The sequence below is a fragment of the Pantherophis guttatus genome, chromosome 16 (genome assembly GCF_059756535.1).
Source record: "Pantherophis guttatus breed Tessera chromosome 16, ASM5975653v1, whole genome shotgun sequence".
NCBI lineage: Eukaryota > Metazoa > Chordata > Lepidosauria > Squamata > Colubridae > Pantherophis > Pantherophis guttatus.
This window is the reverse complement of record NC_142078.1, coordinates 2,824,798-2,847,278: the sequence shown is the minus strand read 5'-3', so window position 1 is coordinate 2,847,278 and position 22,481 is coordinate 2,824,798. Positions and strand designations below refer to the sequence as shown.

The window sequence follows — 22,481 nt, the reverse complement described above, 5'->3', positions numbered from 1 at the left end:
GATGGGAAGAATGTTCTCAGATACCAGGGGGCGAAGCTGAGAGGGAAGATCAAGCAGAATTGAGGTTGCTTTATAAAATACTGCTTCGCTGCCTCCCATCCCCAAAACTGAAGTTTTCTGCCCAAAAGCACATTTCGACAACAGGAAGTGGTGACTTTCCTCCTGCACGTTGCAATCTCTTTAATCACAAAGACATAATTCCAAGCATGATGGTTATTAAAGATGCAACAGGCAAAAGGGGATTTAATGAATTCATCTTCCACAGGGATGGAAGATGGCAGGTGGAGGTGGCAGGCAGCAGAAGAAAGGAGAGCTAGTCCATTGAAAAGGATATGAGCAATGGGGGTGCGGAAATAAAACAGGGATTGCTGAAGCAATTAAGTAAATAAAGGTACGTCTATGTGAAATCCCCTTGAAGAAATATAAAAGTGTTTGCACCTTTTTTTTTTTCCTGTTTAGCAGGTATGCTGTAACTTCCAAGGGTTGCTAAGCAACTGATCATAAGTCAAGGACTAGCTGAATAATACTTTAAGACTGAGAGACAAGCTATTCAAAACAGACCGCACATCATTCATTCATTGAATTCGCTGCCATGAAAAGCAGTTACTCTATAGATAGCTTTGAAAGGGTAGATTAAATCACAGAACCTCCGTATTACTTAAAAGCACTCTATCCCTGAGTTTTAGCAACTAGGATGCCACTGTAGAAGAGCTGGTTCCTTTCTGTCCATTTTTTGGGACTGTTCTAAGAGGCAGATAAGAAGGACATTGAGAAGAACAGAAGCTTTTGAAGCTCAAACCCACACAGGCCTTGAAATTCTCCCCAAAACTTAAGACAAATGGTATTCACATAAATTTTGGTCCTGAAAGCTATGAAAAGTACCAGGTTCAGAAGAACTACTAAAATGAGTGCTCTAAGTAGGTCTGGCTATAAGGCCTCTCTTGGAGGCATCCAGAGGGATCTGGCAGGTTGACTGTGTTGGAAATAGTCGTATCTTGTGCACACAGAGCCCAACCTCATAACTTAAGATATCTTTATTTATTTAATAGATTTATACGGCGGCTGCCCATTCCGGCTGCTCACAACAGCAATTAAGAAAAAAAAAACAATGAAAGGAATAAAAGCAAAAACCTGGCACTTCACCTACCCTTCTCTAATGCTTCCAATGAAACTATCACCAGGCTCCAACCTCACTCTGTCCCAATGCTTGGAAAGAGTCAGCCCTCTAGGTCCTCCCAGGAGGTTAAAGGGGGGATGGGGCTGTCGAATCGTAAAGGAAGGACACTCCAACGGCAAGGACTGTGATGGAAGAGGCAGGCTTCCTAGGTTCTGCTAGATGGCAACATTTAAGGGGGAAAAAACCCAGAATGCACCCATAATTTTCAACCTGATGTGATAGGCAGAGAGGGAAAGGCAGTTTCAAATATGATCTTATCCCATGCCATGTCAGGATTCAAAGGGGACAACCAGCATCCTGAATTGCAACTGGAAGCCAATGTAGTTCACAAACAGCAGTGTAATATGGGTGAAACAAGGGGCACTGCGTGCTATGCCACATTCTAGACTAGTTATAAAATCAAGAGCAGCTCTATCTAGGGTTTATTGTAGTAGTCTAGGCAGGAAGTGATCAAGAATAGAATAGAATAGAATAGAATAGAATAGAATAGAATAGAATAGAATAGAATAGAATTATTTATTGATCAAGTGTGATTGGACACACAAGGAATTTGTCTTTGGTGCATATGCTCTCAGTGTACATAAAGAGAATAAAATACATACATCAAGAATAAAAAGATACAAGACTTAGTAATAGTCAAGGTTACTAATAAGCTATCAAATCGTACTAGGAAACAAATAAAAACAATATAAACTGAAAGATACAAGAAACATGGTTATAGTAATAAGTGGAAAGAGATACTAGTAAGGAAGAGAAGAATAATAGTAATACAGTCTTAGTAAATTATTTGACAGTGTTGTGGTAATTAATTGTTAAGCAGAGTGATCAAGGCATGACTGATTATGAACAAGGCCTCTTGGTCCAGGAATAAGTATGGTATAACTGGCATGCAAGAGAGATGCAAAGCCCCCTCCCCAGGTATGGCTGTCTCCTGCTCTTTGAGCAGAAGCTGCAAGTCCAGGAGAGTCCTCAGATTGTGCACCAGTGCAAGTCAGAGATAACACATCACTAGATCTTGAGATAGGAGTAAAAACCCAAGGGGTTGGTTGAGTCAGAGCTGGTTTCTCCCCATCACAACCTCTAGGCCCGTGATGGCGAACCTATGGCACGTGTGCCACAGGAGGCACCCAGAGCCATATGGGTGGGCACACAAGCGTTGCCCTAGCTCAGCTCCGTCATGAATGCGCGGGCCGGCCAGCTGAGTTTTGGGCCTCCGGAGGGCCTCCAGGGGGGTGGGGAAGGCTGTTTTCGCCCTCTCCAGGCTCCAAGAAAGCCTCTGGAACCTGGGGAGGGCGGAAAACAGGCCTACCAGGCCCACCGTGTTATTTTTGTTATTTTTTATCAAATTTATTTTAATAAAATACTTTTGGGATAAAAATCCCATTGGGATTTCTATTCTATTCTATGCTCTGCTCTGCTCTGCTCTGCTCTGCTCTGCTCTGCTATTCAAATAGCATAGCATAGCATAGCATAGCATAGCATAGCATAGCATAGCATAGCATAGCATAGCATAGCATAGCATAGCATAGCATAGCATAGCATAGCATAGCATAGCATAGGAGTTTTTTATTGGCCAAGTGTGATTGGACACACAAGGAATTTGTCTTGGTGCATATACTGTCAGCGTACATAAAAGAAAAGATACGTTCATCAAGAATCATAAAGATAATTTTCCATTTAAGATACATTAATAATTTAGTTTATTCAGGTTGAAATGGAGCTTAGTTATGTAGCATGAAGCTGTATATTCTGCAATATTTACATTTCTGCTAAACTCATTCAATGAATCCAAGCACCGCAAGCTGAAATAACATGCACTGCATTGATACATCCACAGAGTTTCACAGTAATCATGAGATAACTCATCAGGCAAAGGGCAGGAATATTCCTTTTCCCCATTTTCCTTCAAATATACTGTATGTAGACTGCAAACTGTATGATTGTTTGGAAAGAAATGCATCTGTACCCTCAGCCTCTAAGTGTGAGGGGGAAGGGCAAGCAGTAAAAATGGAAGTGAAACCTTCTAAGCAGCTTATAAATATAACATTAAAGAGCACCTGTCATTTCAGATCCATCATGGCAGGGCCTGTGAGAGGGCATCCACTCACCTGCTGCCAGCCACGTCCCTCACCTGGTTGTGTCACTGATGCATCACCAGCCGCCCTATTAAAATAAATGGGACTGTCGGCGAGTCAACAGCGGCTCAGAGGAGGAGCTGGTGCGGGACAGACATGACAGTTGTTTTTAAAAAATTATGATTTAAAAAGTTGATTTAAATCTTTTTAATAGCGGTTTACACAATGATTTAAATTGACATGATTTAAATCAACGTGATTTAAATGAAAACCACCTTGGAAGAAATCATCCTGCTCAATTACAGTTATATCAGAGACATGGACAGTAACAACCCATAATATTAAGCATAACCACTGAAATGAGCCTTGCATTAAAAGAACATTCACATGGCATCATGCGTCTCTGTTGTGAAAAGGTACAATTCCAGCCAGTTGTACAATCTAGCATGTACAATTGAAAAAGTCCTTTATTATTCAGCCTGAGAAAGTCCCTTATTTGGCAGTTATTATTTACCCTTATTGTCTTCTTTAATCATTTGGAGTAAAGAGCAATAATTCCTCTTATTGGAATTATTATAATGATGATGAATATGCACTAGGTGAATTCCTAGGGTGTCTATTCACACTTAGCCAAATTAAATATATAATTCAATTCCCGAGATACACCGTGACTGAAGATCTTCTCACACTCAGGTGTGTTTATGATTTTTCTCCCACGTGAATTCTTTGGTGTCGATTGAGGCTACTATGCTCAATATAGCTCTTTCCACACTCAAGACATTTATGTGGTTTTTCTCCTGAGTGGATCCTCTGATGCTGGGAAAGTTGTCCTTTCTGACTGAAACTCTTTCCACACTCCAGACATTTATGTGGTTTTTCTCCTGTGTGGATCCTTTGATGTCTATAAAGAGTTTCTCTCCTAATGAAGCTCTTTCCACAATCAAGACATTTATGTGGTTTTTCTCCTGAGTGGATCATTTGATGCTTGGAAAGTTGTCCTTTCTGACTGAAGCACTTTCCACACTCCAGGCACTGATACGGTTTCTCTTCTGAATGGATTCTTTGATGCATGTAAAGATTTCCTCTCTGATTGAAGCTCTTTCCACACTTCAGACATTTATGTGGTTTTTCTCCTGTGTGGATTCTTTGATGTATGTGCAGACTTCCTCTCCTACTGAAGCTCTTTCCACACTCAAGGCATTTATGTGGTTTCTCTCCTGTGTGGATCCTTTGATGTCTATAAAGAGTTCCTCTCCTACTGAAGCTCTTTCCACAATCAAGACATTTATGTGGTTTTTCTCCTGAATGGATTGTTTGATGCTGGGAAAGTTGTCCTTTCTGACTGAAACTCTCTCCACACTCCAGGCACTGATACGGTTTCTCTCCCCAGTGGATTTTTTGATGCAGGTAAAGATTTCTTTTCCGAGTGAAACTCTTTCCACACTCCAGGCATTTATGTGGTTTTTCTCCTGTGTGAATTGTTTGATGTTCATACAAAGTTTCTCTCCTACTGAAGCTCTTTCCACAATCAAGACATTTATGTGGTTTCTCTCCTGTGTGGATTGTTTGATGAATGTAAAGATTTCCTCTCTGATTGAAGCTCTTTCCACACTCAAGGCATTTATGTGGTTTCTCTCCTGTGTGGATCCTTTGATGTCTATAAAGAGTTCCTCTCCAATTGAAGCTCTTTCCACAATCAAGACATTTATGTGGTTTTTCTCCTGAATGGATTGTTTGATGCTGGGAAAGTTTTCTTCTCTGACTGAAACTCTTTCCACACTCCAGACATTTATGTGGTTTTTCTCCTGTGTGGATCCTTTGATGTCTATAAAGAGTTTCTCTCCTAATGAAGCTCTTTCCACAATCAAGACATTTATGTGGTTTTTCTCCTGAGTGGATCATTTGATGCTTGGAAAGTTGTCCTTTCTGACTGAAGCACTTTCCACACTCCAGGCACTGATACGGTTTCTCTTCTGAATGGATTCTTTGATGCATGTAAAGATTTCCTCTCTGATTGAAGCTCTTTCCACACTCCAGACATTTATGTGGTTTTTCTCCTGTGTGGATTCTTTGATGTATGTGCAGACTTCCTCTCCTACTGAAGCTCTTTCCACACTCAAGGCATTTATGTGGTTTCTCTCCTGTGTGGATCCTTTGATGTCTATAAAGAGTTCCTCTCCTACTGAAGCTCTTTCCACAATCAAGACATTTATGTGGTTTTTCTCCTGAGTGGATCATTTGATGCTTGGAAAGTTGTCCTTTCTGACTGAAACTCTCTCCACACTCCAGGCACTGATACGGTTTCTCTCCCCAGTGGATTTTTTGATGCAGGTAAAGATTTCTTTTCCGAGTGAAACTCTTTCCACACTCCAGGCATTTATGTGGTTTTTCTCCTGTGTGAATTGTTTGATGTTCATACAGAGTTTCTCTCCTACTGAAGCTCTTTCCACAATCAAGACATTTATGTGGTTTTTCTCCTGAATGGATTGTTTGATGCTGGGAAAGTTTTCTTCTCTGACTGAAGCTCTTTCCACACTCCAGGCATTTATGTGGTTTTTCTCCTGTGTGAATTGTTTGATGTTCGTACAGAGTTTCTCTCCTACTGAAGCTCTTTCCACAATCAAGACATTTATGTGGTTTTTCTCCAATGGATTGTTTGATGCTGGGAAAGTTGTTCTTTCTGACTGAAACTCTTTCCACACTCCAGACATTTATGTGGTTTCTCTCCTGAATGGATTCTTTCATGTCTGTGCAGACTTCCTCTCCTACTGAAGCTCTTTCCACAATCAAGACATTTATGTGGTTTCTCTCCTGTGTGGATTGTTTGATGAATGTAAAGATTTCCTCTCTGATTGAAGCTCTTTCCACACTCAAGGCATTTATGTGGTTTCTCTCCTGTGTGGATCCTTTGATGTCTATAAAGAGTTCCTCTCCAATTGAAGCTCTTTCCACAATCAAGACATTTATGTGGTTTTTCTCCTGAATGGATTGTTTGATGCTGGGAAAGTTGTCCTCTCTGACTGAAACTCTTTCCACACTCCAGGCACTGATAAGGTTTCTCTCCCCAGTGGATTTTTTGATGCACGTAAAGATTTCCTCTCCGAGTGAAACTCTTTCCACACTCCAGGCATTTATGTGGTTTTTCTCCTGTGTGAATTGTTTGATGAATGTAAAGATTTCCTCTCTGACTGAAACTCTTTCCACACTCCCAGCACTGATACGGTTTCTCTCCTGAATGGATTCTTTCATGTCTGTGCAGACTTCCTCTCCTACTGAAGCTCTTTCCACAATCAAGGTATTTATGTGGTTTCTCTCCCCAGTGGATCCTTTGATGTGTATAAAGGTTGCTCCTCCAACTGAAGCTCTTTCCACACACCAGGCACTTATGAGGTTTTTCTACCCAATGGATCCTTTGATGTTTATAAAGATGTCCCCTCTGACTGAAGCTCTTTCCACACTGAAAGCATTTATGAGGTTTTTCTCCTATGTGGATCCTTAAATGACTTTCAAGATGGCCAATTGTTTTGAAGGATTTTCCGCATTCGGGGCATTGATGTTTCCTTCCTCCCTCCTGGATCCTTCGGGGCATTGGGGGTCTTCCGAAGGAGCCTCTGCCCTCCAGGCCCGTCTTGGAGTCTCCGCCCATTTCCTCCTCCCTGCAACGCTCTCCAGGCAGCCGCCTTTCCTGGGCTCCCCCTGGGCTCCTCCCTCCTGCAGCCCCAGAGCCCCCCGGCCTTTCCCCGCTGTCTCCCGGGAAGCCGCTCTGGGACAGGGCAGTGCTGCTCCGCGGGGCCTCCTCTCCTCCTCCTCTTCTCGGCCGGGGCCTCTTTCCTGCATCCGCCGCCATCCTCCGTCCTCCTGCAGGGGAGAAAGAGAAGAGGGTCACGGCTGCCTCCCATTCCCCACAGCGTAGGCCCAGGCCCAGGCCCCTGCCTCCCACGGGCCTCTTGGGCATTCTCCAGGCGGACACGGCCTCCTTCCCATCATCCCGCCTCCCTCCCCCCCGCCCCCAGACTAGGCCTCAGGCTCCCAAGCCTCCCTTCTCCAGAGAGACCCTCCCAGACTTCAACTCCCTGCATCCCCTGTGCCAAACCTGCATTAAATGGCCTCCTCTGTCGCTGATTCAGGCAGCTTCCCTCTTTGCCCGTTTTGTTTCTGGAAGTGGAGGCTTCACGCCCTTTTCTCTCCACTAGTTCCGCCTTTTCCTTTGGAGGATCCGCCCCTCGGAGTCCTCCTGCCCAATGCCGACATCCCGAGCGCGACCAATCAGCGTCCTTCTTCCTGCAACAAGGCAGATGGTGCCTGCGCATTGCCGCCGGTTATTACGGTCCGGGGCGGAGGTGGGACGGAGGGGGGGGAGGATTCATATCAGCCCATGAAGGGCAGCCAGTTGGGTCTCTTGTGGGACCTTCGGAGACCCTGAGTTTGAATCAGCCGCTCTTTGTGTCCTGGATTCCCTCTTTTCATTGAGGGAAATCTCTTTGCTACAATATTCTAATAAATTGCCTTTAAATGCTCATTCCACTCAGATCCTCATTGGAGCAAGTGTGCTGTGGCTGAAATCTAGGGCTCATTTGGCCTTTATTGTTGGGGTTGTTGAAGAGCTTCTCCCTGTCGTTGTTTGATATAATCTATGTGGATTTCCCAAATGTGGGGACCTATTAAGACCATCCCCAAGCATCTGAAGCTCTCAGTTGGATTCCCTGAATGGTCCCCTTGTCTTCCAGCAGAAACCCCTACAAGGGACTCTCTAAGGCCAAGGAAGCTTTGTGAGATATGAGCCATATTCTTAAAAATCCCCCACCCTTCTAGCCTTAAAACCCCTGGCTTTTCCCCAGGCGCTGGGAGGTCAGACAAGGAGAAGGTGGCATGGATTGGCCCCCAGGTTTTTCTTTGATGGTTTTTTTTTAATTACATTTTAATTACATTTTAATTTATTTTATTTTTATTACAGTGGGGGGGGAGGGAAGGGAGGGGGCTCCCTTTGAACTTTAGGGTCCGGTCTCCCCCCTCCCCACCTCCGTATTGAGGCCGTCGGAGGTCAGGGGCTCTTCTGGGGCTGCAGCCTTATACCAGCCCATGAAGGGGAGCCAGTTGGGTCTATTCTGGGACCTTCGGAGACCCTGAGTTTGAATCAGCCTCTCTTTCAGTCCAGCCCACCTCACAGGGTTGTTGTTGGGGGAGGAGAGGAGGAAGCTGTGCTGGACGTGAGGGGGGAGGGGCTCCTGGGGGCTTCTCTTCTTACAGACGTTTCATTGCCCAAACTAACATCATCTTTGCTAGAAGGGAGAGAGACCCCTCATGGCAACCCTCAGCTACAAATATTCCCCTTCATTTTCTTGGATTTGTTCTCCACCTTATCAGTAAAAGTAAGAAAGGCAGGTTGCAAATAAATAACTATACTCTCTCCATGTGACTCTCTCAAGTGTGTTTCTAAGCAGCATCAACTATTTGATCCAGGACAATTCTTGTTCCTAGGTAGAAGAACTAGGAATTCCTGCACAAAAGCTGAGCAGCTCCAGTTAAAGAGGACTGGAGGCTCCGAATCTCCTGCCAATGGTTCCTGCTGGTGAATTTCCTCATAGAAATCAATAGCTCATTTTTGGAAAAATGAAACAAAATCGTGCAATTTTGATAGGATCCAAGTTGGTTTCTTTCTGGGTCCCTTTAACTGCTGGATCCCTCAACATTTGGAACTTGGGCAAAAGAGGGTCATGTGCTTTGGGGGTTCAGCATCATTAAGCTGTAAGGTCCCAAAATATACTTGAGTCACCAGAATGCCAAAGAGAGAGACTCAAGACGAGGCTTGCAAAAAAAAGCAGATTTTTTTTATGGCCAAAAACAAAATACTGGGTGGGACTATATCCGGAACATACAGATACAATGCATGCGAGGAGATAGGCACCCCTTGGGGAAGGTATGGCGTCCTTTTACACCCTCAGAGACATCAGTTTAGTACCCAATTCTGGCCTCCTAGTTTAGCTTTGTGTATTCCTTGTTGCCCTGCAAGGGAATAGAAGCCTCCCAATTAGCCTTATCTCTTCCTTTGTTCTCCCAATTGCTCATTTGGCCCCCTGGGCTGCAGGGAACAGATCAAAGGTGTAAGTTAGGGCTGAAGTGTAAATTATCCCTCGGATGATGATGTCTGCAGTTCCAGCTGAGATGCCTACCATGCTCTTAGATGGCAGGAGAAAAACAGGAAGAAGATGGATATGGGTTCAGATCAAATGGCAGGAACAAATGTTTGACAAATACCAGAGACATTACAGAGGCCTAATAACAGAATGTGTTTGTTACAGGAGATACATAAAGGCATAATATATGTGATTCAAATGCAAAGGCATATATGTATTACAGGAACCTCATGGTTACAGAATCTGGTATACCAGTATATCATATTCTAGTATTCTTTATTATATCCTTATTATTTTTTCCCTTCAAAGCTATGCAATATTTTGTTTTGGTAGAACTCGTTCAAGGGAGACAGGATTTTGTCCTGGATTGCTGTATTGCTTTGAAATTCAGAAAAAGTTGCCTCACCTAAGCAGAAATAATGGAGGGAGCTCACCTGGGATGATGGAAAAAAGCACAAAACAACATGGCAACACAAAGGGTGTGATGGGAAGTTTATCCAGAGCTACATTAATGAGTGGAGCTTCCGTGTCATCATATTCAACATGTATCATCATTTTCTTAGTACATAATTATCTTTCTTCTTACATTTGAATTTAATGTATTGTGAATTTAATGTATGAAATATATTTCCCCCATATTTCTTTTTACATTGCCTATTGTCTATATTCAGTCTCTATCCATTGATAAAATTTCCCCCATATGCTGTAACACTCCGATTCTTCCTTCTCACTAATTGCTAATATTAATCTACTCATTTCTGCACATTCTAATATTTTCTTAATTAGTTCTCCCTTTGTAGGAATTTTTTCTGCTTCCCAATTTTGTGCAAATACCATTCTTGTTGCCTTTATTACATGTATAATCAAATATATTGTCAGATGTAAATGCCTTATTCTCTAATGTGTAAATAATATATGAACGGGGTATCAGGGGTTAACTTATTCTTCACTTCTTAATGTATTCATAATTCACCACTCCCACTTATAGCTCCACCCATTGTATATATAAGGAGCCACCTACACCCTTTTCCTTGCTTCTATCTGTGAATATTCAGTGAATATAGAATGCCTATTGTAAATAAAAGGAAATATATTTAAACCTTTAACTCTTACTAATATTATTGAGTCTGATCCTGAAAATATTGCAACAAGCTGGTAGCAGAGGATGGTTAATTGACTCAATAAAAAAACTTAAAAATGTCTAAGAAAGATAGGCCCAACACCAGGGCCTACAGCAAAGAAATGGAAACAGAACAAGAAATAATCAACGAATCCACAAACGCAATTTCGAGAGAATCCGAAGAATACACCACTGAAGACGAAGAAATAATAGATGAAATTGATGACCAGAAGGAAATCGAAATAGAGAATAACGAACTCAGGTCAGAGATATTAAAACTATTAAAGAGCCAGAAGAATGATGAAAGCCTCATCGCGAAACTCCAAGATATGCTGAAGAACAGCGGAGCAGCGAGAGAGAAAAACATCACTAATGAAAAGTCTAAAGACCCAAAAATAGTGAGTGATATGACTGCAGAGAAAGTCATTACGAAGAAGAAAAACGGTGATCCCGCGCGAAATTTTGAATGGCAGCCATCTTGGTTTCAACAGGCCTCCAGGGTGAGCGAAGCAGAGCCAATCAAAATGCTCAATTCAAAATTTCTGGCGCGAAAAACGTTACCAAACAACGAAAATGAAAAAGAAGATTCAAACTCCTCAGAAGAATCAGAATCAGAAAGTGAAGATGATTCAACAAACTCCCAAATAAAATCAGCAATGAAAACGCTTTTTGCTGCATTTGGGCCAAAACTAAAAATTAACAAACAGCTACCGAAGAAGCGAGCGAGCAAGCCGATGCCTCTTTATGTGTATAAAGATGTCCCCTCTTACTGAAGCTCTTTCCACACTCCAGGCATTTATGAGGTTTTTCTCCTGAGTGGATTCTTTGATGTGTATAAAGGTTGCTCCTATCACTGAAGCTCTTTCCACACTCCAGGCACTTATGAGGTTTTTCTCCTGTGTGGATAATTAGATGCCTTTGAAGATTTCCGTTTGTTTTGAAGGTTTTTCCACATTCCAGGCACTGATGTTTCTTTGCTTTCTCCCAAATAAAATCAGCAATGAAAACGCTTTTTGCTGCATTTGGGCCAAAACTAAAAATTAACAAACAGCTACCGAAGAAGCGAGCGAGCAAGCCGATGCCTCAAGACCTGCCCGCTCCCATCCTGACTACGAGAACGCCGACGCCCGAACCCAGAGAGCCCTGCCGGTACCGCCCTACGCCACAAACCGAAGCAAGCACCAAAGCCCTCAGGGGAAGAGGAAGAGCAGCCGCCGTCGTCAAGACTCCCAAAATTGAACCAGAGACCGATTCATCTGAAGAGGAGCAGAACGAGCGAGCCACAATGGAGAGAACCTTCCACGACGACTCCAAAGAAGAAATGGACAACGCGCACGCGCAAAACTACGCAGACGGTCCGGGAAGACATGAACTGGCGAGGAGACCATGCAGACTCGTTGCGAGCATCCCCATGCCGTTTTGCAATTTTCTACACTTGCGAGACCACGGACTACCTCAGGTTGTAAGTAATGGACACAATAATGTCGGAAATTTACCCAGTGACTTCCCAAAGCTAAGGGTTGATGGCGTTAATTTGCAAGAATGGTATCAACAGCTCTAGGTTGTCTTTATGAAGGAAAACTTATTATTTTTTATCACTAGTCCCCCAAAAAGACCTTGGACTCTAAAAATAGATTGTTTACACCATAGAGCATTTTTCTTAATAATATCTAGTGTGTCTCCTGCAATGTATCATAGCATTAAGCCAAATCTGACTGTTTCAGAAATCATTCAATGCATGTTTAATTTATTTCACAGTGACAGTGTAGCTACCACCACAAGGATGTCTAAAGATTTCTTTTCATCTAGGGTAAAACCAGGGGTTTCCATAAGTGAGCATTTAATATATTTAAACAAAATAAGAGCTGAGCTGCATTTGAGGGGGGAAGTGATTTCAGACCAAACAATGAAAAGTGTTATTATCAACTCACTTGATTCATCATGGGACAATTTTATGTCACATTTAGACACTATCAATCTAGGATATTTATCCATAGAAAGTCTATCCAATAAACTGATAGCAGAAGACAATTCAAGAAGGAATCGTTCTAGCAATCACACAGAACACAAACCATATAGGAAAGTAGCTTTCCAAGAAAAATATAATGAAACATTTAAATGCCACAATTGTGGATCCAGGGAACACAATAGAAGAGACTGTCCCAAAATTTCAAGAGAAAGGCATAGGTCAGAATATAGAAACAAATACAATTATAGACAGTCTTTCATAGATAGACATAGATATAGGAGCCCACCAAATTACAAAGAGAATAGAGGGGGCAGAGATAATTCAAAGGATAGAAAATCTGGCTCACTGAACGGGCTAAATAAACAAGACAACACTAACATACAGCAAAATGAGAACAATAATTGGCTTATTGATTCTGGAGCAACTAATCACACCACTAATAACAAAAATATATTGTCTTCATTTGCAGAAGATAAATTTGTAATAAAGGTAGCTAACCAAGAAAAGGTGCAAGTATTAGGTAGAGGGAATGTAACCTTGCCTGGTCTAGGAAAAATAGAGGGGGTATTGCTAATACCTGAGATACCTCATAACATACTAAGTGCTATAAAACTAAGTAGAGATTCTGACATTAACATTGTTTTTTCAAAAGGAAAAGCGATTTTGGAGAAGAATAAAATAAATATAGGCACAGTGATGATTAAAGGAGGCCTACCTTATCTGATAACTAAGGAAAAATGGTTGCATAACATTGACTCAAATATGGAAGATTGTATTGAAGTAGATGATGAAAATATTAGCAATAGTGACAATGATGAGTGTAAAACATCTCATGATCACAAAGATGCACACAATGAAAAAAAACCAAAAATAGGTAAGCCAATTCATGATGAGTGTGCTCACATCTTACATAGGAAGTTAGGACATGCCAGTTTTCCTGTAGTACAAAAAATGACTGAACACGCAGAAGGTGTTAAAATAAAAAATTGTGAAAACTATTTGGAATGCTCAGTATGTAAATCTACAAAACTAAAAACTAGCCCCAGGCCAAGAAAATCTACTAGATCAACTAACAAAATTTTTGATTTAGTACACATGGACTTAGTTGGTCCATTAACTCCATCAATCACTTATAGAAAACGTTACTTCCTGACAATAGTGGACGATTATAGCCGCTATGGGTTTGTTTATACATTAAAACACAAAGATGAAACATTTCAAAAATTTAAAGAATTTTACAAACGCATAGAAACACAACACAACATCAAAATAAAACAAATTATGACAGATAGGGGATGCGAATTCATGTCTAAAGAATTCTCCCAATGGTTAAAAGACAAAGGAATGTTACATTACACATCTAGTCCATTTTCTGCGTTCCAGAACGGGATTGCAGAGAGGAAAAATTCCACATTACAAACCATGATTAGAACAGCTGTGTTCCATGAACAGGCTAACTGGTCTAAATTACATCTTAATGAAATATTTCCAAATAAATATAAAGGTACAAAATCTCATGAAGAAGGGATCATAGAAAAGCAAAATATCAACAAAAATAAGAACAAAACCAAAATTTGGACAAATAGCCAACACAAAATTAAGACAGACACATTAACAAAAAAGGAAGCAATATATTTGCATGATAACGATAGTAAACCTGAAAAAACCATTAGAAACACCAGAAATCAAATGCCAAATAAATACAAAGATTACATAATGCATATGGATGGTGAGCCAACAACACCCAATACATATGAGGAAGTGTTAAAACTCCCTCGTGAAGAAAAGGAAAAATGGGAATTAGCGATGAAAAAAGAGATGGAAAGTTTACAAGGATTAAATGTATTTACACCTGCAATTGCACCTAAGGATAAAACAATTATTGGTACCAGGTGGATATATAAAATTAAGAACTTAGAGGGAGGCAATACTCTATACAAAGCTAGACTAGTTGCACAAGGTTATGCACAGAAATATCCGGAGGACTATACTGACACGTATTCCCCCACAGTAAGAACAGAGAGTGTCAAAACAGCTCTAGTGGTAGCATCAGCACTCAACCTTGATGTATTTCAATACGACATACAGATTGCGTATCTACACGCTAAACTAGATAAAGAAATATACGTAAGAGCACCTCACAGTCAATACACAAACAAAAATGAAATTTGGTTGTTAAACAAGAGTTTATACGGGTTAAAACAATCTGGTAAACGATGGTATGATTGTTTAGTGAAAGTACTTAGAACCATGGACTTCAACGCTACTACTGCTGATAACTGCTTTTTTGTCAAAAAGGATGATGATTACATTGAATTTGTATTGATTTATGTGGATGACATTTTATACATAGGAAAACATAAAGAGAGAAGAGAAACCTTTGTAAACAAACTAAATGAACATTTCTCGTTAAAATCTCTAGGTAAAGTAAACAAATATCTTGGTGTCCAAATTAATAAGACTAGAAGGGGATTCAAACTTACTCAGAGAGATAAGATTGTAGAACTTTTAAATAAATGCAATTTAAACAATGCCAAACCTTGTGATACTCCTATGCAAACTGATTTTCTAAGAAATACTGATGAATCTTCCCCCGAATTCAAGGATAACACGTTTTATAGATCAATCATAGGTTCACTTCTTTATTGGACTAGACCAGATATCGCCTTACCACTCAATCTATTATCCAGACATGTCAGCAAACCAACAATGTATCACTGGGAAGCTGTTAAAAGAATTTTAAGATATCTGAAAAGTACACTAGACTTTTGCTTAATATTAGAACCTAAAGACAATAAAGAACCAAAGCTTACATGTTATGCAGATGCAGATTGGGCTGGAGACACCTCATGTAGAAAAAGTACATCTGGTTATATATTTCTCTTAAATGACTGTCCAGTTTACTGGTATACTGGTAAACAAGAACTAGTGGCCACTTCAACGACAGAAGCGGAATATGTTTGTTTATCCAAAGTGCAAATAACCTTGTATGGTTTAATGATTTAATTTCAGATGTTTGGAAAAAACCTGTTTTGCCTTTTGTTATGCATGAAGATAATAAAGCAGCCATTGAAATATCTAGATCTGATGCCATTGGACAAAGGTCCAGACATATAGATATAAAATTTAAACATGTGAGACAATTATCTCAGGATGGATTTATTAAAGCAGTGCATTGTGATACCTCAGAACAATTAGCTGACATATTAACAAAGCCTTTGCCTTCTAAGCAACACAAATATTTAACTTCTAAATTGTATGTATTGTATTGTCCTGAATCTGAGTGTAATTGGTGTTGTATAACGAATCGGCATTTAGAGGGGGATTTGTCAGATGTAAATGCCTTATTCTCTAATGTGTAAATAATATATGAACGGGGTATCAGGGGTTAACTTATTCTTCACTTCTTAATGTATTCATAATTCACCACTCCCACTTATAGCTCCACCCATTGTATATATAAGGAGCCACCTACACCCTTTTCCTTGCTTCTATCTGTGAATATTCAGTGAATATAGAATGCCTATTGTAAATAAAAGGAAATATATTTAAACCTTTAACTCTTACTAATATTATTGAGTCTGATCCTGAAAATATTGCAACATATATATTTTCTCTACTAAATTTCTCCGGTAAGATACCCAACAGGAACAGCTCCGGTTTAAGATCAATGTGTTGCTGTATCAGTTTTTGTGATTATTGTGATTATTGTGCCCAATAATTTCTCGCTTCTGGACATGTCCACCACATGTGATAGTACGATCCCGATGTCTGGTGGCATTTCCAACATTTAGCTGATTTATCTTTGAACATTTTTTCCAATCTATATCCGGTGACATGTGCCATCTATAAAACATGTCACCGGAAAGATTGGCAAAAATGTTCAAAGATAAACTTTGTTTAAATTTTTAAATAAATGTTGTACCAAGATGTTACACTGATTGATTAATGATGATTGTTTAAAAATAAAAATAAAAATTCTCAAAAAAAAAAAAAAAGAGAGAGTGGAGCTTCCCTTGACAGAGGCAGTCTACATCCAAAAATCTGCCTTTTGTGCCAAAATAGGAGAACTGGGCAGCTTGAGTGATTGGTTTGGTCACCTCCTTCAGACATTTGCCTGGCACTGGTGGGTGTGGAAAAGGCGGAGCAGGTGAGCCTTGGGAGGAGGCCAAGGGAGGCCTGCCATCTCTGAGGGAATTCTGAGGGCTTCATGACCTCACCCATGCAGGCTCAACTGCCAGTTACTGTCAGTTATCAGAGTGAAGGTGCCTTCCAAGAGGTGGGTTGGTTTCTGAAGGGCTCCTGGACTCTGGGAAATCTTCCCTCTATTTGCAGCCAATTTACCAGAGTTGTATTGCAAGGGTGAAAATGCCCATTTGGCCTCTTACCTGCCTGGGTGCCCCTCCAACCTCTGCCCCCCCCACCTTGCTTAGGGAGGGAGCCTGGATGAGGGGGTTCCAGTCCCAGAAGGGCCCCTCAACCTCTGCCTGTCAGCATGCGGGAGGGGCCCCCCGAAGGAGAGACCGGACCCCAAAGATCAAAGGGAGGGCCCCCCCCGTCTCACCTCTACGCGGGACTCGGGACTTGTGCAGGCGCCCTCTGGCTGCTTGAAGGAAGGCGGACGCCGATTTAGCTGATGAAGAGAAAGCCTAGTAATGGGGGACTTTATCCTGACAACTGGGGGACACCCAGTCTCTGCACCTAGTGGGGGATCAAAGAGGTCCCCCATGAGTCATTTAAATCATTCTTTTAACTGCCCACCATTCAGTCAACTCACTGCAGCTCCCCAAAAGCTGTTTTAAAAACAATACAACACATTAAAACATGGAAAATAAAAACAAAGAAAAGCCAGGCGCCAATCCATGCCTCCTCCTCCTTGTCTGACCTCCCAGCGCCTGTGTCCCTCCCTAGGACACAGAATCAGGTTTCTTTTCATACTCCATACAATAGAAAAAGTTGGGATATTCGAATAGAATAGAATAGAATATTTTATTGGCCAAGTGTGATCGGACTCACAAAGATACGTTCATCAAGAATCATAAAGATAATTTTCCATTTAAGATACATTAATAATTTAGTTTATTCAGGTTGAAATGGAGCTTAGTTATGTAGCATGAAGCTGTATATTCTGCAATATTTACATTTTTGGTAAACTCATTCAATGAATCCAAGCACCACAAGCTGAAATAACATGCACTGCATTGATACATCCACAGAGTTTCACAGTAACCATGAGATAACTCATAAAGCAAGGGCAGGAATATTCCTTTTCCCCATTTTTCTTCAAATATACTGTATGTAGACTGCAAACTGTATGACTGTTTCAAGAGAAATGCATCTGTACCCTCAGCCTCTAAGTGTGAGGGGGAAGGGCAAGCAGTAAAAATGGAAGTGAAACCTTCTAAGCAGCTTCTAAATATACTAATAAAGAGCACCTGTCATTTCACATCCATCATGGCAGGGACAATAGAAAAAGTCCTTTATTATTCAGCCTGAGAAAATCCCTTATTTGGCAGTTATTATTAACCCTTCTTTACTCAATTGAAGAAAAAATAAATAAATAATTCCTCTTATTCGAATTGTTATAAATATATAATTATTCTGATGCTTTGTACATACATTGAGAGCTTGTGAACTGGAGAAAAATTCCTTGTGTGTCTATTCACAGTTGGCGAAATTAAAAATTCAATTCAGTTCAATTCCTGAGATACAGTCTGGGACTGTAAATTTAAAGGCAATTTATTAGAATATTGTAGCAAAGAGATTTCCCTTAATGAAAAGAGGGAATCCAGGACACAGAATTGGGTTTCATTTTATACTCCATACAGTAGAAAAAAAAATACAAAACAAGAGCTGATTGCATGGAAGAAATCACTCTGCTCAAGTTACAGTTACATCAGAGACATGGACAGTAACATCCCATAATATTAAGCTTAAGCATTAAAAGAACATTCACATGGGAAATGGCATGTCTCTTGTGAAAAGGTACGATTTAGACCAGTTGAAAAATCTAGCATGTACAATTGAAACAGTCCTTTATTATTCAGCCTGAGAAAGTCCCTTATTTGGCAGTTATTATTTACCCTTATTGTCTTCTTTACACATTTGGAGTAAAGATAAATAATTCCTCTTATTGGAATTATTATAATTATCATGAATATGCACTAGGTGAATTCCTAATGTGTCTATTCACACTTGGCCAAATTAAATATGCAATTCAATTCAATTCCCGAGATACACCGTGACTGAAGGTCTTCGCACACTCAGGTGTGTTTTTCATTTTTCTCCCACGTGAATTCTTTGGTGTCGATTGAGGCTACTACGCTCAGTATAGCTCTTTCCACACTCCAGGCATTTATGAGGTTTCTCTCCTGAGTGGATCCTTTGATGTATATAAAGATGTCCCCTCTCACTGAAGCTCTTTCCACACTCAAAGCATTTATGAGGCTTTTCTCCTGAGTGGATCCTTTGATGTGTATACAGGTGGCTACTCTGACTGAAGCTCTTTCTACACTCCAGGGACTTGTGAGGTTTTTCTCCTGAGTGGATCCTTTGATGTGTATAAAGGTTGCTCCTCCGACTAAAGCGCTTTCCACACACCAGGCACTTATGAGGTTTTTCTCCTGAGTGGATCCTTTGATGTGTATAAAGGTTGCTCCTCTGAGTGAAGATCTTTCCACACTCCAGGCACTTATGAGGTTTTTCTCCTGAGTGGATCCTTTGATGTCTATAAAGATGTCCCCTCTCACTGAAGCTCTTTCCACACTCAAAGCATTTATGAGGCTTTTCTCCTGAGTGGATCCTTTGATGTGTATACAGGTGGCTACTCTGACTGAAGCTCTTTCTACACTCCAGGCACTTGTGAGGTTTTTCTCCTGAGTGGATCCTTTGATGTGTATAAAGGTTGCTCCTCCGACTAAAGCGCTTTCCACACACCAGGCACTTATGAGGTTTTTCTCCTGAGTGGATCCTTTGATGTGTATAAAGGTTGCTCCTCTGAGTGAAGATCTTTCCACACTCCAGGCACTTATGAGGTTTTTCTCCTGAGTGGATCCTTTGATGTCTATAAAGATGTCCCCTCTCACTGAAGCTCTTTCCACACTCAAAGCATTTATGAGGCTTTTCTCCTGAGTGGATCCTTTGATGTGTATACAGGTGGCTACTCTGACTGAAGCTCTTTCCACACTCCAGGCACTTATGAGGTTTCTCTCCAGAATGGATCCTTTGATGTTTATAAAGGTCGTTCCTCTGACTGAAGCTCTTTCCACACTCCAGGCACTTACGAGGTTTCTCTCCAGAATGGATCCTTTGATGTTTATAAAGGTCGCTCCTCTGACTGAAGCTCTTTCCACACTCAAGGCACTTACCAGGTTTCTCTCCAGAATGGATCCTTTGATGTGTATTAAGGTTGCTCCTCTGACTGAAGCTCTTTCCACACTCAAGGCATTTATGAGGTTTTTCTCCTGAGTGGATTCTTTGATGTGTATAAAGGTTGCTCCTATCACTGAAGCTCTTTCCACACTCCAGGCACTTATGAGGTTTTTCTCCTGTGTGGATAATTAGATGCCTTTGAAGATTTCCGTTTGTTTTGAAGGTTTTTCCACATTCCAGGCACTGATGTTTCTTTGCTTTCTCCTGGATCCTCTGGGGCTTTCGGGGTCTTCCAAAGGAGCCTCCGCCCTCCAGCCCCGTCTCGGGGTCTCCGCCTGTTTCCTCCTCCCCGCATCGCCCTCCAGGCAGCCGCCTTTCCCGGGCTCCCCCTGGGCTCCTCCCTCCTGTAGCCCCGGAGCCCCCCGGCCTTTCCCTGCCGTCTCCCGGGGAAGCCACGCCGGGGCCCGCTCTCCTCCTCCTCCTCTCGGCCGCCGCCTCTTTCCTGCATCCGCCGCCATCCTGCAGGGGAGAAAGAGAAGAGGGTCATGGCTGCATCCCGTTCCCCGCAGGGGCAGCCCAGGCCCAAGCCCCCCCCTCGTGCGGACCAGAAAAACTCTCCCGGACTACGATTCCCAGCATACTAACATCATCTTTGCTAGAAGCGAGAGAGACCCCTCATGGCAACCCTCAGCTACAAATATTCCCCTTCATTTTCTTGGATTTGTTCTCCACCTTATCAGTAAAAGTAAGAAAGGCAGGTTGCAAATAAATAAATATACTCTCTCCATGTGACTCTCTCAAGTGTGTTTCTAAGCAGCATCAACTATTTGATCCAGGACAATTCTTGTTCCTAGGTAGAAGAACTAGGAATTCCTGCACAAAAGCAGAGCAACTCCAGTTAAAGAGGACTGGAGGCTCCGAATCTCCTGCCAACGGTTCCTGCTGGTGAATTTCCTCATAGAAATCAATAGCTCATTGTTGGAAAAAGGAAACAAAATCGTGGAATTTTGATAGGATCCAAGTTGGTTTCTTTCTGGGTCCCTTTAACTGCTGGATCCCTCAACATTTGGAACTTGGCCAAAAGAGGCTCATGTGCTTTGGGGGTTCAGCATCATTAAGCTGTAAGGTCCCAAAATATACTTGAGTCACCAGAATGCGAAAGACAGAGACTCAAGACGAGGCTTGCAAAAAAAAGCAGATTTTATTCATGGCCAAAAACAAAATACTGGGTGGGACTATATCCGGAACATACAGATACAATGCATGCGAGGAGATAGGCACCCCTTGGGGAAGGTATGGCGTCCTTTTATACCCTGAGAGACATCAGCTTAGTACCCAATTCTGGCCTCCTAGTTTAGCTTTGTGTATTCCTTGTTGCCCTGCAAGGGAATAGAAGCCTCCCAATTAGCCTTATCTCTTCCTGTTGCGTAATTTTAAGGATCAGACTCAATAATTGGTTTAAGAATAAAGTATTCAAACAAAACACTGTTTATTTACAGTAGGCATTCTATATTCACTGAATAATCGTAGATAGAAGCAAGTAGGAGGTGCATACAGCTCCTTTTATATACACAAGGCGGAGCAAGATATGGGAGTGGTTACATATGAATATATTAAGTGATGAAAAATAAGTTAACCCCTAATATCCTGAGTATATATACTATTTACATATTGGAGAATAAGGCATTTACTCGTGACAAATCCCCCTCTAAATGCCGATTCGACATACAACAATAATTACATTCAGATTCAGAACAATATAAAACTTGCCATTTGGAAGTTAGGTATTTGTGCTGTTTAGAAGGCAAAGGCTTTGTCAATATGTCAGCTATTTGCTCTGATGTTTCGCAATGAACTGCTTTAATAAATCCATCTTGAGATAATTGTCTCACGTGCTTGAATTTTATATCTATATGTCTGGATCTTTGACCAATAGCATCAGATCTAGATATTTCAATAGCAGCTTTGTTATCTTCGTGTATGATAAATGGTAATGAAGGTTTCTTCCAAGTATTTGACAATAAATCATTAAACCATACAAGATTATTGGAGGCTTTAGACAAACAAACATATTCTGCCTCAGTTGTTGAGGTGGCTACTAAATCTTGTTTTCCAGTGTACCAGTAAACTGGACAATCGTTAAGAAAAAATATATAGCCAGATGTGCTTTTTCTACATAGAGTATCACCTGCCCAATCCGCATCGGCGTAACATGTGAGGATGGGCTCCTTGACATTATTAGGTTCCAATAATAAGCAGAAGTCTAAGCTGTGCTTTAAGTACCTTAATATTCTTTTAACGGCTTCCCAATGATACATTAGGGGTTTGCTGACGTACCTGGATAACAAATTGAGGGGCAAAGCAATATCAGGTCTAGTCCAATTAGAAATATATAAAAGGGAACCAATAACTGATCTGTAGAGTGTATTATCTTTAAATTCAGGGGATGATTCATCTATGTTCCTTAAGAAGTCAGTTTGCATAGGAGTGTCACAAGGCTTAGCATTATTTAAATTACACTTGTTTAGGAGTTCTACAATCTTATCTTTCTGTGAAAGTTTGAATCCTTTTTTGGTTTTACTGATTTGAACACCAAGATATTTATTTACTTTCCCTAATGATTTTAAAGAAAAAT

At 41.1% G+C, this 22,481-nt stretch overlaps 2 protein-coding genes across 2 annotated transcripts in view; both read right to left on the bottom strand.

The window, feature by feature from the left end:
* Positions 1–1,674: 1,674 nt before the first annotated feature.
* On the bottom strand, positions 1,675–7,408 carry LOC148111730 (uncharacterized). The gene is made up of 2 exons (XM_087879763.1): positions 7,346–7,408; positions 1,675–7,110 (listed from the first exon to the last, which is right to left on the bottom strand). Exon 2 carries the CDS (start codon positions 6,499–6,501, stop codon positions 3,952–3,954), a length of 2,550 nt encoding a protein of 849 aa, XP_087735889.1. The 5' UTR covers positions 6,502–7,110; positions 7,346–7,408; the 3' UTR covers positions 1,675–3,951.
* Positions 7,409–18,493: 11,085 nt separating this feature from the next.
* Positions 18,494–22,481, bottom strand: part of LOC148111729 (uncharacterized) — a 45,041-nt gene continuing 41,053 nt past the window's right edge. The window contains 1 exon segment of the mRNA XM_087879919.1: positions 18,494–20,019. Within this exon segment, the coding sequence (XP_087736045.1) occupies positions 18,752–20,019 (1,268 nt within the window). The 3' untranslated portion in view covers positions 18,494–18,751.